The sequence below is a fragment of the Canis lupus genome, chromosome 6 (genome assembly GCF_048164855.1).
Source record: "Canis lupus baileyi chromosome 6, mCanLup2.hap1, whole genome shotgun sequence".
Classification (NCBI taxonomy): Eukaryota; Metazoa; Chordata; class Mammalia; order Carnivora; family Canidae; genus Canis; species Canis lupus.
The window spans coordinates 44,274,569-44,289,331 of NC_132843.1; the positions used below are offsets into that span (position 1 = coordinate 44,274,569).

Genomic DNA, 14,763 nt, shown 5'->3' on the forward strand with positions numbered 1-14,763 from the left:
ATAATAGGGAGAATTAGAAATTATTATTTTTCTTGATAAAAGTACCATTCACACATTTTATTTTATTTATTTTTATTTATTTATTTTCCATTCACACATTTTAGATGACAATTTCCCCAAGTCAGGAAATATCCTTGAAATTACTAGGATATCTAGTATAGTAATTTTGCCTGAATTTTCTTATATAGGTGATCCTTGGCTCTTCCTACAAATCATACTATTTCCTTTGAATAGCAGTTATTGCAGATTTTTTTATTATTCTTAAATGTTGCAGTTAGAAATGTATATTTTTAAGATCTCTGGCTTTGAACAAATTCCCATTTTGTTTGTAATACCTGCTGTAACCTCGAGCAGACTTAAACTAAAAAAAAGGTACATTTTTCCTTAGACTTCATCCCAAGTGGCATTTTTCCAATGTATTCATATATGCAAATCACATAAAAACATATACACTTTATTCATAGTTATCACAATATTTATGGCAAGTCTTCTACATATCTGTTGCTGTTATAGGTCTGAGGCTACAGCAGGGAACAATACAGACAAAAATCCCTACTTTGTTCTGGACATATGCTGAGCACATGCATTTTTATACCTAACCCACTCTGCCTAGCACAATGCCACATGGCAAGCTGTAGCTTCAATAAAAGTGTGCTAAATGAATAACCTTTTAAAATAAGTGCTGTTTTTATTCCCATCTGACAGTTGAAGTGAAGCTTAAATAGAGATTACTTGACCAAAGTCACTCAGCTGTAAGCGACAGAGCTGGATATTAAAGTCAGGTCTTTGTGACTGCAGGCCCAAGCTATGAACCGTGACCCTGCCCTGCCTCCAGGATAGAGGATAGGTCGTGCACATGCGTAGACAGGTACTTCCTCACTGCTGGCACCTTTATACACCGTATTTAGCTGTACTTTAGGTGTTGTATGTCCTGAGATGCAATTAAATTAAATCTATCCCTTAAAGCACCAGTTATTAGATACTTTTATTGTGGTTTAGGTTAGTTTATTTTTCTTGTTTCAAGCTGTCCTGGTCTTTAGTCTTAATCCTTGTCATAATGTTTGGTATATTATAACTCAGTCTCCAGCACCATGTTCTCACAGGTTTTCAACAGATGTTTGTTAGAATGGAAAAGTGAGAGGGCCTTCGGAGCTAATTTTCTCAGTCATATTTGCCCTTAGTTACATAAATATGTATTAGGCTGGGGTGGGTGGCTCAGTCGGTTAAGCGCCTGCCTTCAGCTCAGGTCATGATCTGGGGTCCTGGAATCGAGCCCCTTGAGAGCTCCCTGCTCAGTGGGAAGTCTGCTTCTTCCTCTCTCTGTGCCCTTACCCCTCCCCTCCCTCGTGCTCTCTCTTTCTCAAATGATTAAATAAAATATTTTTTTAAAGAAAGTATATATTAGGTTACTGGAGATTGACTTTTGTTTTTTCTTTCTCTCCAGGTGCTTGATACTTAATAATTGGTTGTCTTAGTACCAACAGTATAGGTGTAGGTAGCTTTTGTGCTACAGTACCAGTGTACGCTTTTTAATGTTAAAGATCCATTCTTAGTGCCTGAAAAGTATTTGATATCTCAGCTAAGCAATTGATAACTCCACATTAGAAATGCAGCATATGGGTCAGAGGAGAAATCCTGGGCTTTGGAGTCAGATAGCTGGACTTATTCTAGCTTTTTCAATTATGTGACCTTCAACGAGTTGTATAAATTCCATGGGCTTTCATTTTCTTTTTTATAAAAAGGATTCTATAATATTTGTTGCAATAATAACTATGTAATTGAGTGTTTACTATATGACCTAGTAAGTTTAGGAAAACTTGCCCGTAGGTTACATAGTCACTCAAGGCTGTCATAAACCCATGTCTTCCCAACTGCCTGGCTTGTACCTACGCTCTGGCAAGTGTGCTGTAAATAAGAGTTCCCTCTGCCGTTTTCTTCAAGTGGTTCTCCGTGTTTCAAAATGAACATTAGAATACAATCATGGTAACTGGTGATTTTAGAAAGTGGGCATTTTCAAAACGTAAGATACCTGCTAGAGAAAGCTATTATAGTTAATTTGGTCAATAAGACTACATTTTAATTTCAAAATCTAATAAATTCTTTGATTACATTTATTCAGGTATCCTTTAAGGAGGAAAAACAATGCATAAACAAAGAAAACTCTGAATAGTCTTTAAAAGAGACTACAAGATAATTTTTAGAAACAGCTTGATTTTGAGATAGAGAAATTAGGTTTAAGTGTATTACAAATTAACCATATTTTAATGTTGGCCTAGATTCAAACAAGCAAATCATTTTCAATTCACATCAGAGATGTCTGTAAGTGCAAGAGCCTGAAGCATGTTGTTTTTAATAGAGAAACATGACTAGTTGGAACATTTTCATTTTGTAATCCCTTCTTTAAAAAATTGCTGAGCTGGAGTAATCCAGAGACAAGCTGTCATTTGCAGCTTTTTGTGGCATATTTGAGAATGGATAAGTCAAGAGTTTTGTGTCTTAATGATGTGTCTGTTTTTACTTGTAATATTCAGTCAGATGCTAAGTTGAAAAGATCCCCACCTCCCAGAGCCCCAAAAAAGAAAGAGTTTTTTTTTTTTTTTTATTGTGTATTTGCATGGGAATAGGGAGAAATAGGTTTCTGTCCTAAGAAAGGAAAAAGGACATTGCACAGATCAAGTGGATGTTAGGTAGGTCTGAAAAGTATTGTAAGTCAAAACTTTTCACATAGACTTGAATTTAGGATATCAATACTTTTTTGCTTAGGTCACTAGGTCCTAAGTTAAATACCACCCTCTAAGTGCTTAGTTGGGCAGCAGAGCACAGTTGCTTAGAATCTTAATAGCCCTGGCCTCTGGACCAGCAGCATTAGTGTAAGTAGACCTAGCTTTTTGGAAATGTGAAATCTCAGGCCCAGCCCTGGAGCAACATAATGAGAGTGTACATTTTGACAAGGTCTCCAGGTGATCTGTGTACATCTTAAAGTCTGAGAAGCACTAGTTGAGAGAGTTTCTGAATCTGATAGTTTCTAGCATTGTCACATTGGGTGTTATTTAACCTCCTGTGTCTGTTTCCTTATGTGTGAAACAGGGATAGAAATGGTATAATGCACAAGGTTCAGAGGAGTGTAGGGAATAGAAGTGCTCCATTAGAATTAGCAAGATAGTATTAAAATGTAGGGTACACTGTGTATACCTTGCACTAGATGTGCAAGAATGACAAAGTAAAAGACTCGTATTCATAGCATGAACCCCATCATTCATTTATTGGTACTTTTCAAAAAATAGCTTAGGATCCTATACTAGTGTTCTGTTTTTGTACCACATTTCTGCATTACTTGTTGTAGAATAACAAAGTGAAATCTAGGTAACATAACTTTGAGCATGAACAAGATAAATTTAGGGGCTCCAGGGTGGCACAGTTGGTTGAATGTCTGACTGTTGGTTTTGGCTCAGGTCCTCAGGGTTCTGGGATTGAGCCCAGGGTTGGGCTCTGCATTCAGCGTGGAGCCTGCTTGAGATTCTCTCTCTCTCTGCCCACCTTCCCACTCACGTGCCCATGTGCACACACGCTCTTTCTCAAATAAATAAATCTTATAAAAAATAAAATAAATTCAAGCTATTGCTTCACAGTAAAAACTTTTAATATGCCATAAATACCATAAGGTGCCTTTGGGTAGTTGCTTTTTGTATTTTGCTCAGAATTTACAAGTTGTTATTGGCAGGAGGATTGCTCCATATAGGAGCAATTACCCATGACTTTTTTCCTTTTTTTTTTTTTTTTTTTTTAATTGAGATGTAACTCACATACCATAAAACTCACCCACCTCTTTAAAATGTACAATTCAATGGTTTTTAGTACATTCACAAAATTGTGCAACCTTCACCACTCTCTAATACTAGAACATTTTAAGCACTGGAAGAAGAAATGCTGTAGCCTTCAGCAGTCACTCTCCACCCTCCCCTCTTCCTGAGGCCCAGACAAGCAGTAAGATATATTCACTTCCCATGGATTTGCCAATTCTGGACATTCTGTATAAATGTGTCTGGCTTCTTTCACTTAGGTAGTTTTTATTGTGTATCCTTCTTGTATCACATGTCATTACTTCATTCCCCCACCCTTTTTAAGAATTACTTATTTTACAGAGAGAATGCACAAGGTGGGGGTTTGGGGCAGAGGGAAAGAGAGAATCCCAAGCTGACTCTCTGCTGATTGCAGAACCCAATGAGGGCTGCATCCCAGAACCCTATGATTATGACCTGAGCTGAAATCAAGAGTCAGATGCTTACCGCCTTACTGAGTCACCCAAGCTCCCCTTCATTCCTTTTTATAGCTGAGTAATTTCCATCTCCTAGAACATATTTGTTCATCTATTCATCATTTGTTGGGTATTTGGGGTTCCACCTTTTGGCTATTATGAATAATTGATTTTTATATCTTTATCTGAGTTCCAAGTGCTTTCCCTAGTTCTAGACTCATATCTCAGGTAACCTATTGGTTATCTCTTCTTGGATGACTCACAGACACCTAAACCTCACTCTGAAATTCCAGTCCTTATCTTTTTTTCAGACCCATACCACTTTCTCTTGTCTTACCTCACCTGCTCAGGTTACAACCCTGGCTACCATCCCTTATTTTCCCTTTCCCTCATCTGCTATACCCCGTCATTACCAGGCTCTCATTATTCCTTTTCATAAGTAGCTCTCAGATTTTCCACTTTGCTGCACCCTGCTGCTACTTCCTTAGTTCGGCTCTCATGATCCCCTCCTCCTCTGTCACTACACAGCCAGCCTGTCTTCCTGCCTCGAGGCTTGCTCTCTCCAGTTCCTTTTCCCCATATCTAGAATGATTCTTCTAAAAATAAATATCTGCTCATGGCCCTCCCTTGCCTTCAACCTCTCCTGTGGTTTTTCATTGTTCTTGGGATAGTTCGTAAGACAAATATGGCTATGGCTTCTTTTTCCATTCCAGCTGGACCTCTTGACGTTCTTTTCCCCATCTTTGTACTCCAGCCAAATTGAATTACTTTTGGGTCCCTAAATGGTCCATACTTTTCCTTGCCTTTGGCTTTTGCATATATTGTTCTTTTTCTCTTTCTCCTCCCCTGCCTTATACCCTTTTCCTGGCTAATTTCTACATATTCTTCACATTTCAGCTTACATGGCACTTTTTCCAGCACCCTCCCTGTGCCTCTCCTAATCTGATTTAAGTGCTTCTCTTAGGTTTTTTCCATAGCATCCTGTTTTTTTTTTTTTTTTTTTTAAGATTTATTTATTTATCTTAGAAAGAGTGTACATGGGTGACTGTGAGTGGTAGGAAGGGGCAGAGGAAGAGGGAGAGAAGCAGACTCCCCACTGAGTGCAGAGCCTGACATGGGGCTTGATCCCATGGCCCTGAGATCATGACCTGAGCTGAAATCAGGAGTGAGACACCCAACCGACTGAGCCACTCAGGCACCCCAGCATCCTGTATTTCTCCCATCATGGCACACTTTATCCTTTTTTTTTTTTTTTTTTTTTTGGGAGAGAGAGCATGTGTGTGATTGAAGGAGAGAGGGGCATAGAGAGAGGGAGAGAAAATCCTAAGCAGGCTCCACCCCCAGCACAGAACCCACACAGTGTTGGATCTGAGATCATTACTTGGATCGAAATCAAGAGTTGGATGCTTATCTGACTGAGCCACCCAGGCACTCTGCACACTTTGCTTTATGTTGGGATTTCCCATTCTTTTATTTATGTCTTCTACCATACTCTGACCTTCCTGAGGAACTGTGTCTATTTACTGTTAGAGGACTTCTTAGGTCTTCATGTAGAGACTGGCATAGTAGGTACTTAATAAATATTTAGATAAAGAAATGAGGAACACTGTGACAGGGCTACAGACAATTGGATTAATCAATAAGTAGTTAATAGCTGCTGACTGTGTGCTAAGGACTGTGTGAGATGTCGGGCAGGCTGAAAGCAAAGGGGAGATCAAGTGCCAGTCTTCCTTCTCGAGCTTATGTTAATTGTTAAAGTAAACAAATGAGAAAACAAATGACAGACTGTTGTGTTAATTCTTGTGGTGTAGACTGTACACAGTTCAAGAATCTGTGTGATTACTGGATATTGGAGTATTCAGAGATATATATGATATAGAAAGAGTCTCTGATCCACCTGGGAAAGAGTAATACTTAAACATTAAATGACCAATAATTATTGATTAGTTTAAAATGGTGCTTAATACTTTTATTACTTGGAGTTATATGGATATATTAATTAAGCCTATAAACAATGCTTTTCGCAAAGTAGTTCTTCATTAAATACTTCTGGGTTAATTTAAGTGAGAAATCTGTGAGATTTAAGTAATTTAATCTTTCTATGAGAAGTCCTAATAATTCTAAAGCAGCTAGAGTGTTGTTTAATAAACTGGTTAGAGTTGGTGATTGTATAAAAATATGACTTAAAATTAGTCAATTTTATAGCCCTCTTATAATTTTGACAAGGACTTAATAATATTTATATGTTAAATTCTCTTTATCTAAGAAAGGTTTGAGATTTTTAAAGCATGCAGCGCCAGGAATTGAGAGATGAGTGCAAATATTCAGTTGCCTTTAAGCTGAGTAGTGTCACTGGTGCATAGTAAAGCATCAGAACTCCTGATTGCATGGGAGAAAAACATGCTATAATGAAAGTATTTTTGTTAATTGAAATTCTCCTTTGTCTATATTCATTTCCTGTAAAGACTAGTATATGACTAGGTCCTTTGCAAAGAAAGTTAGTTCTTTGGATTTTGGTGCCTCGTTCCCCTTTTGTTTCTCTAGGTATTTTTTACTAGAGTGTGTGTCATTGAATAGGTCTGCTTTCTGCTACTGTTTCTGTGTTTGGTCCCTTTGCCTTCTCTTGCCAGCTCCACATTGCCTATGTGGGTGTGTATTTACTTCAACAAACATTTGCTGAGCAGTGGTTCAGGTATTGTGCCAGGTGCAGTTGATTGTGGGTATCACAGGGATGTATGACATAGCCCAGGCGAGGCCTCTGGGTGAGAGGAGGTTAGGAGTCTAAGGGAACATTGTGTTCCCTTAGGGGAACAGGATAATGGTGGAGGAGAGACAGTGGAAATGACACAGGAGGTGGTCATAGATGCCACAAAAGATAGTTTCAAGAAGGCAGAGTGGCTCATAGAGTGTAAATCCTTTAGAGAAGTTGAATAGATTGAGACTAAAAAAACAGGCTACTGTTTTGATTTGAAAATCCAGGGGTTATTAGTGATTTGCAGGGAAGCAGTTTCATAGATTGATTGGTGAAGGCACATTAGGTTGTTTGGAAGAGGTCAGCGTTGGTGAAGATACTGGTGAAGTCTGGAGGCAGAGGGAGGTATGTTGGGAATTCACGCTGAGTGACTTCTTTCCTTTGCCTCAGGAGATGAGCAGGGTAGGATTGGAGTTACACACTTCAGTGGAATGAAAAAGTTTACCACCTGAGAAAGCCTTGCTTCGGTGGAAGTAATACTGCAGATGTTGGAGTTCAAAATAAGCCTTTATGCAGTTATTAGGGAGCACATCTCAAGCATCAATTGCTGGATGTGTAAATGTTTTTATATCTCTCTCTTTTCAAAAAATATTTATTTATTTATTTTAGAGATTGCGCACAGGTGGGTAGGGGCGGAGGAAGAGAGGATCCCAAGCAGACTCCCTGCTGAGCACGGAGCCCAACATGGGGCTCAATCTCATGACCCTGAGATCAGGACCTGAACCGAAACCAAGAGTCAGGTGCTTGACCTACTGAGCCACCTGAGTGCCCCATAAGTTATAGAGCTCTTTTAAAGAATAGTCAAAATCTTGTTATAACTAAGATAATTAACAATATTGTTTTAAAATTGCTAGACATTAAGTTTTTAAATGTTTCCAATTCTCATTTTTTGTTTGTTCAAATCAGGATTAAATAAGGAATACATTGTAATTGGTCGATAGTGTTTTGTTTTGTTTTTGTTTTTTTTTTTACTTTTTAAAGTAAAATTTGCATAACATAAAAGTAACCATTTTTTTTTTAAAGTAACCATTTTAAAGTGAACAATTCAGTGGCTTTTAGGACAAAAACAATATTGTACAACATTGTTGTACAACATTGATCCCCTTTTGTGTGTGTGTGTGTGTGTTTTTTAAAGATTTTATATATTTATTCATGAGAGACACGGAGAGAAAGAGAGAGAGAGAGACAGAGACATAGGCAGAGGGAGAAGCAGGCTCCATGCAGAAAGCCTGATGTGGGATTCGATCCCAGGACTCCAGGATCACACCCTGGGCTGAAGGAACCATCCCCTTTTGATACTGATTTTTAACTCTTAATTCATTCTGTATTTTTTTCTCTATTTTTTTTTTTTTTTGCAATTTATTCTTTGAAGAAACTTTGTTTTTTTGCCTCTAGACTTTCCCAAATCTGTTTTTTTTCTGATTGTATCCCCAAAAGTTGTTTAATATATTCCTCCTTCCCCATAAATTATAACTTGATAGCTAGATCTAGGCTTCAATATTTCTATATTGAAGATTCAGTATTTTCAAGAATATTTTATGGGAGGTTTTGTGTTCTTTCAGGTGGCACATAATGTCTATGAAAAGGGAAAACTTTGGACAGCCTTTTCTTCTCTTTAGTCTGGACATTTGTTAAGTCTTTATATTGCTTTATAATTGAAAAGACATCATTTTTGGAGATTTGTACACCCTATCTTGCATTTCCTACTGAGGCTAAACCAGTGTTAGCCTAGGGAGCTATGCTGCTGGAAGTAGCCCTGAGTCCCTCTGTCTGTCTCTTTCTCTTGCTCACTATATTCAATCCACTAGCATAATCTGTTGGGTGTTATTTCTCAAAGTTATTGAATCCACACACTTCCTCCATCCCCACTGGTTATCCTAATCCAAGATACTCTTTCCCTTGTCATGATAATATAATAGCTTTCCTCATTCTCTGCTTGCGCTCTTGCCCTTGCTTAGCCATTTATCCACAGCTGCTCATTGATTCTTTTCTTTTCAATGTTAAAATAATATAAACTATGTCATTTCAGCCATTTTAAAGTATACAATTTAGTGGCCTTAATTACATTTACAGCATTGCACAATCATCACTTTTATGTTTCCAAAACTGTTTTAATCATCCTGAACTGAAACTGTAACCATTAGGCAGTAACTCCCCCTCCCCCTTCCCTATGCCCCTAGTAACCTCTAACCTAATTTCTGTCTCTATGAATTTGCCTGCTCTAGATAGTTTCATGTAAGTGGAATCATGTAGTATGTTCTCTTTTGTGATTGGCTTCTTTCACTTAGCATAATGTTTTCAAGGTTATCCTTGTTGTAGCACGGATCAACTTCATATATTTTTTTTTTTTATGGCTGAATACCGTTACATGTATGTGTAAAGAACCCGAGACATATTTGTTACCAAGTTTATATACCTAGTGATCACCCTTGGTTATCTCTTAAAACACTGCCTATAAATTGATGACTCTTAAATATATACCTCCACTTCTAAACCTCTCCCCTGAGCTCTAGGAAACAGTAAAACTCCCTGTGGTGCAGTAAAACCCCAGAATGACTGCAACATCCATTTGGTTCCAATAGAAGAGAAGGACATTAGTTTCCTAATCTAAATTATAGGTACACAGACACACACACCGTAAAGGAAAGCAAATTCCAAAGGGGGAAATAGTGTAATAAATTGTGATCTAAATGTGAATCAAATTAAAATGTGTTGTGTGCGGGATCCCTGGGTGGCGCAGCGGTTTGGCGCCTGCCTTTGGCCCAGGGCACGATCCTGGAGACCCGGGATCGAATCCCACATCGGGCTCCCGGTGCATGGAGCCTGCTTCTCCCTCTGCCTATGTCTCTGCCTCTCTCTTTCTCTCTCTCTCTCTGTGTGTGTGACTATCATAAATAAATAAAAATTAAAAAAAAAATGTGTTGTGTGCTTTGGAGCAATTGGTAGTAGGCAGAAAGATTGCATTTAATTGTGGTACTAGGAATATGCTTTTTTTTTTTTTTTTTTTCCTTCCTTCCTTCCTTCCTTCCTTCCTTCCTTCCTTCCTTCCTTCCTTCCTTCCTTCCTTCCTTCTTTCCTTCCTCCCTCCCTCCCTCCCTCCCTTCCTCCCTCCTTCACTCCTTTCCTCCTTCCCTCACACACTGGGGCTGAACTCATGACCCTGAGATCAAGACCTGAACTGAAATCAAGAGATATATGCTTAATGGAGCCCCAGAATGTTCTTTTTTGAGTGGCAAAAGGATCTTGACATTACCACCATAAAGAATGAAATGTAATCTTTTTCCCCCCAAATTTTATGTATTTTATTTTTTTTGAAAGATTTTATTTATTTATTCATGAGAGACACAGAGAGAGAGGCAGAAACATAGGCAGATGGAGAAGCAGGCTCTCCATTGGGAGCCTGATGTGGGGACTCGATCCCAGGACCCTAGGATCATGCCCTGAGCCAAAGGCACTCAACCACTGAGCCAACCAGGTGCCCCTGTATTTTATTTTTTTAAGTTAATTTTTAAAAAATTAAATTCAATTTACCAACATATAACAAACACCCAGTGCTCATTTCATCATATGCCCTCCTTAATGCCTGTCACACAGTTACCCCACCCCCGACCCACCTTCCCTTCTGCAACTTTTAGTTTGTTTCCAGAGTCAGGAGTCTTTCATGGTTTGTCTTCCTCTCTAATATGAAACGTAATCTTAACTGATGTACTATGTGGTCCTCTGGTGAACAGTATTCTCAAAGGTAGATTTCCAGACCACTAGCATCAGCATCATCTGGGAACTTGTTAGAAATTCAGTCTCAGGCCACACCCCAGATAGAACCAATCAAAAACTCACTGGGTAAGGCCTTTCTTTTCTTTTCTTTTCTTTTCTTTTCTTTTCTTTTCTTTTCTTTTCTTTTCTTTTCTTTCTTTCTTTCTTTCTTTCTTTCTTTCTTTTTCTTTCTTTCTTTCTTTTCTTCTTTCTTCCTCTTTCTTTCTTTCTTTCTTTCTTTCTTTCTTTCTTTCTTTCTTTCTTTCTTTCTTTCTTTCTTAAAAGATTTTATTTATTTATTCACGATAGACATAGAGAGAGAGAGAGAGTGAGGCAGAGGGAGAAGCAGACTCCATGCCAGGAGCCTGACGCGGGACTCGATCCCAGGACTCCAGGATCACGCCCTGGGCCAAAGGCAGGCGCCAAACCACTGAGCCACCCAGAGATCCCCAGGTAAGACCTTTTAACTTGCATTTTAACTGCTTCTCCGGGTGATTCTGATGTACATCGCACTTTAAGAACTGCTTCAGACAGTGCATTAAATACTTAATTATGATTCTAAATTGGAATGTGAATTTCAAATCTTGACAATGTAAAAAAAAAAAAAACTACAGCTGACAGAAGTTGGAAGGATGTGAAGAAAAATTATAGGTTCTGATAGCCTGATAGCCTTTTTCTGTGAAGGAGTTATGATCTTTTGTAGTTGGTAGAACAGAAATGAAATCAGAAGTATGTCTTACAAATAACCAGTCTATTAGTGACACACGTTGAGAAGAAGGGAGAAAGGTGTGTGTGGGAAGCAGAATTTGGCTCCAGCGTCATGTCCTAGTAGGTTAATGTCTAATAATATCTAAAGGTGTTAAATGAAGAAATAGATGTAAAAAGTGTACTATTTAGAAAATTGAGGGTATCTGCCAGAGTCTTTCAAAATGAGATGGTTAAAGTATGATTGCCTTTAGGGGAGCAAGGCAAGGGAATCTTTTTCTACTCTGACTTTTTAACCATATGCTATATATTCTTGATAAAAAATTTAAAAACAAAGTGTGCTTCAGTCTACTCATTAAAGAGCGGAAAGGGCTGCTTGTCACTTTTCTGGGTCCTTTTTCACAAAGTTAAAAGCACCTGATTATTGTAATTACTTATGGCAGTTTCTGCATGGGAGCTAGGTGAGTGGGTTTGTAGAAAAGTGTTGTGTGGGTTTTTTTTTTTTTTCTTTTTTGAGACCATTTGTGGCTTGTGCTTGGTAACTAACCTTTAGTTTGTATATCATATATTAAATTTTTTTATTTATTAATTTTTAAAGATTTTTATTTATTTATTCATGAGAGACACACACAGAGAGGCAGAAACATAGGCAGAGGGAGAAGCAGGCTCCTTCCCAGAGCCTGATGTGGAACTCGGTCCCACCCTGGGATCATGACCTGAGCCAAAGGCAGATGCTCAACCACTGAGCCACCACGTGCCCCTCTTCTCATATGTTTAGTACTTAAATAGCATCAGGGGTCATTAGAAAACTAAAATCAAGTATTTTGGATGAATGCTTACATTTTTATTTTTTATTTTTACTTATTTATTTTTTTTAAAGATTTTATTTATTTATTCATGAGAGAGAGAGAGAGAGGCAGAGACACAGGCAGAGGGAAAAGCAGGCTCCATGCAGGGAGCCTGACATGGGACTCGATCCCGGGTCTCTAGGATCAGACCCTGGACTGAAGCTGGTGCTAAACCCCTGAGCCACCTGGGTTGCACTGAATGCTTACATTTTTAAAAATAGAATTATTCATAGCTAAAACATCCTATATAATACCTTCTTGAGGATTTTGTTTCCCAAGATTGGCCTGAATGGACGCTACTTTCTGTATTTGAATTGTGCATCCTGCTAATTAGCTTTTATTATTATTATTATTATTTATTTTTTTAAAGATTTGATTTATTTATTCATGATAGAGAGAGAGAGAAAGAGAGGCAGGGACACAGGCAGAGGGAGAAGCAGGCTCCATGCCGGGAGCCCGATGCAGGACTCGATTTCGGGACTCCATTTCGGGACTCCAGGATCACACCCTGGGCCCCAAAGGCAAGTGCTAAACCCCCGAGCCACCCAGGGATCCCCCAAGCTAATTAGCTTTTAGAGACTCATGGGATCAGGAGATAGACTTGGTAGCTGGGCAGTTTTGTACCTGGTTGACTATGATCGTATCTTCCTACATTTTTAGAAGTATTTTGTATTCAAAAGTAATGATCTATTTATAGATAAGAGATAAAGTGTTTTAATCTTGCTTGGGGGATCCCGGATGCCCAAAATGAAATCTAACTGAAACAATAAGCTGAACACTGATGCATAATTGCTGTACTAGCTAAAGCTTTAATTCTCTTATAAAATATTTATCTGTGCTTTTTATCACATTGATTTTTAGATTTCTTCCACTGGAAATATCTTTTGGCAGCTTGCTAATTATGGTTAAATTAGAGATGAAGCATGAATGCATTCTTATTTTAAATATGTTTTAAAGTTAGGCAAATCTTGGGATGCATGGGTGGCTCAGCAGTTGAATGTCTGCCTTCAGCCCAGGCTGTGATCCTGGAGTCCTGGGATCGAGTCCTGCATCAGGCTCCCTGCATGGAGCCTGCTTCTCTGCCTGTGTTTCTGCCTCTCTCTCTCTCTGTGTCTCTCATGAATAAATAAATAAAATCTTAAAAAAAATAAAGTTAGGCAAATCTCTTTAAAAAACTTTAATGGAATAATTTCAAAATTATAGAGAAATTGAAGGAATAGTACAGAGAGCTCTGATATGTCCTTTACCCAAATTCAGCAAATTTTAACATTTTGCAACATTAGCTTTATATATATTTATTTTTCTTTATCTACAAAGACACACACACATACACAATTTATTCTTTCTAAACTATTGACAGTCGATTGTATAATGTCCCTTTGCTTTTAATATTTTTGGGTGTTTCCTGAGAACAAGGATATTCTCTACTATAACCACTATACACTTAATCAAATCCAGGAAATTTACCATTCATACAATACTTCTATCTGTTACATTTTTCCAATTTTACCAATGGTTCCAAATATATTTTTTAAAGATTTTATTTATTTATTTGAGAGAGACAGTGTGAGAGAGAGTGTGAGCACCCGCAGAGGGGAGAAGGTGAGGGAGAGGTAGTAGTAGGCTTCCCACTGACTGGGGAGCCTGTCATGGGCATGGATCCTGGGATTCCAGGATCATGACCTGAGCTGAAGGCAGATGCTTAACTGACTGAGCCATCTAGGCACCCCCAAATATTTGTTTTTGTTGCAGTTTTTCCTTCCAGTCCAACATGTATTCTAGGATCCCACATTCCATGCAGTTGCCATGACTCTTGAAGTCTCCTTTAATCTGGAATAGTTCATTAGCCTTTCTTAGTTGGTTATGATATTATAATTTTTATGATGTTAGTATTTTTTAAAAATATTTTATTCATTCATGAGAGAGAGAGAGAGAGAGAGAGGGACACAGGGAGAGGGAGAAGCAGGTTCCATGCAAGGAGCCCAACCCTAGACTCGATCTCGGGACTCCAGGATCATGCCCTGGGCCGAAGGCAGGTGCCAAACCGCTGTGCCACCCAGGGATCCCCTGATGTTACTATTTTTGAAGAATGTAAGCTGGTTATTTTATAGATTTTTCTTAAATTAGGATTTGTCTAATGTTTCCTGGTGATGAGACTTGGATTGCTCATCTCCAGCCAGAGTCATACTTAACTGATGTGTCCTCCGGGTGTCACTTCAGGAGGCATACCATGTCTATGTGTTCTTGATTGGTGAAATTTTGATCATGTAGTCATGATACTGTCTGGGCTGAGTAGTTCCTGTTTTTCCCCTTGTAACTAATAAACTAGTCTTTGTGGAGATACTTTTTTGTTTTTTTAAAGATTTTTATTTATTTGACAGAGAGATTGAGAGAGAGAGAGAGAGAGAGAGAGAGAGCGCATGACATGGATGAACAGGGGGAGGGGCAGA

At 38.4% G+C, this 14,763-nt stretch overlaps 1 protein-coding gene across 7 annotated transcripts in view; it reads left to right on the forward strand.

Annotated features, from left to right (window-relative positions):
• Nucleotides 1-14,763, forward strand: part of SMYD3 (SET and MYND domain containing 3) — a 796,483-nt gene that overhangs the window by 36,814 nt on the left and 744,906 nt on the right. For 3 of the 7 annotated variants that reach the window (XM_072830260.1, XM_072830259.1, XM_072830261.1), the window contains exon 2: nt 11,070-11,213. The exons of the other annotated variants lie outside the window; for them this stretch is intronic. In XM_072830260.1, the coding sequence (XP_072686361.1) occupies nt 11,070-11,213 (144 nt within the window). The remainder of the gene's footprint in view (nt 1-11,069; nt 11,214-14,763) is intronic. 7 annotated transcript variants of the gene reach the window in all.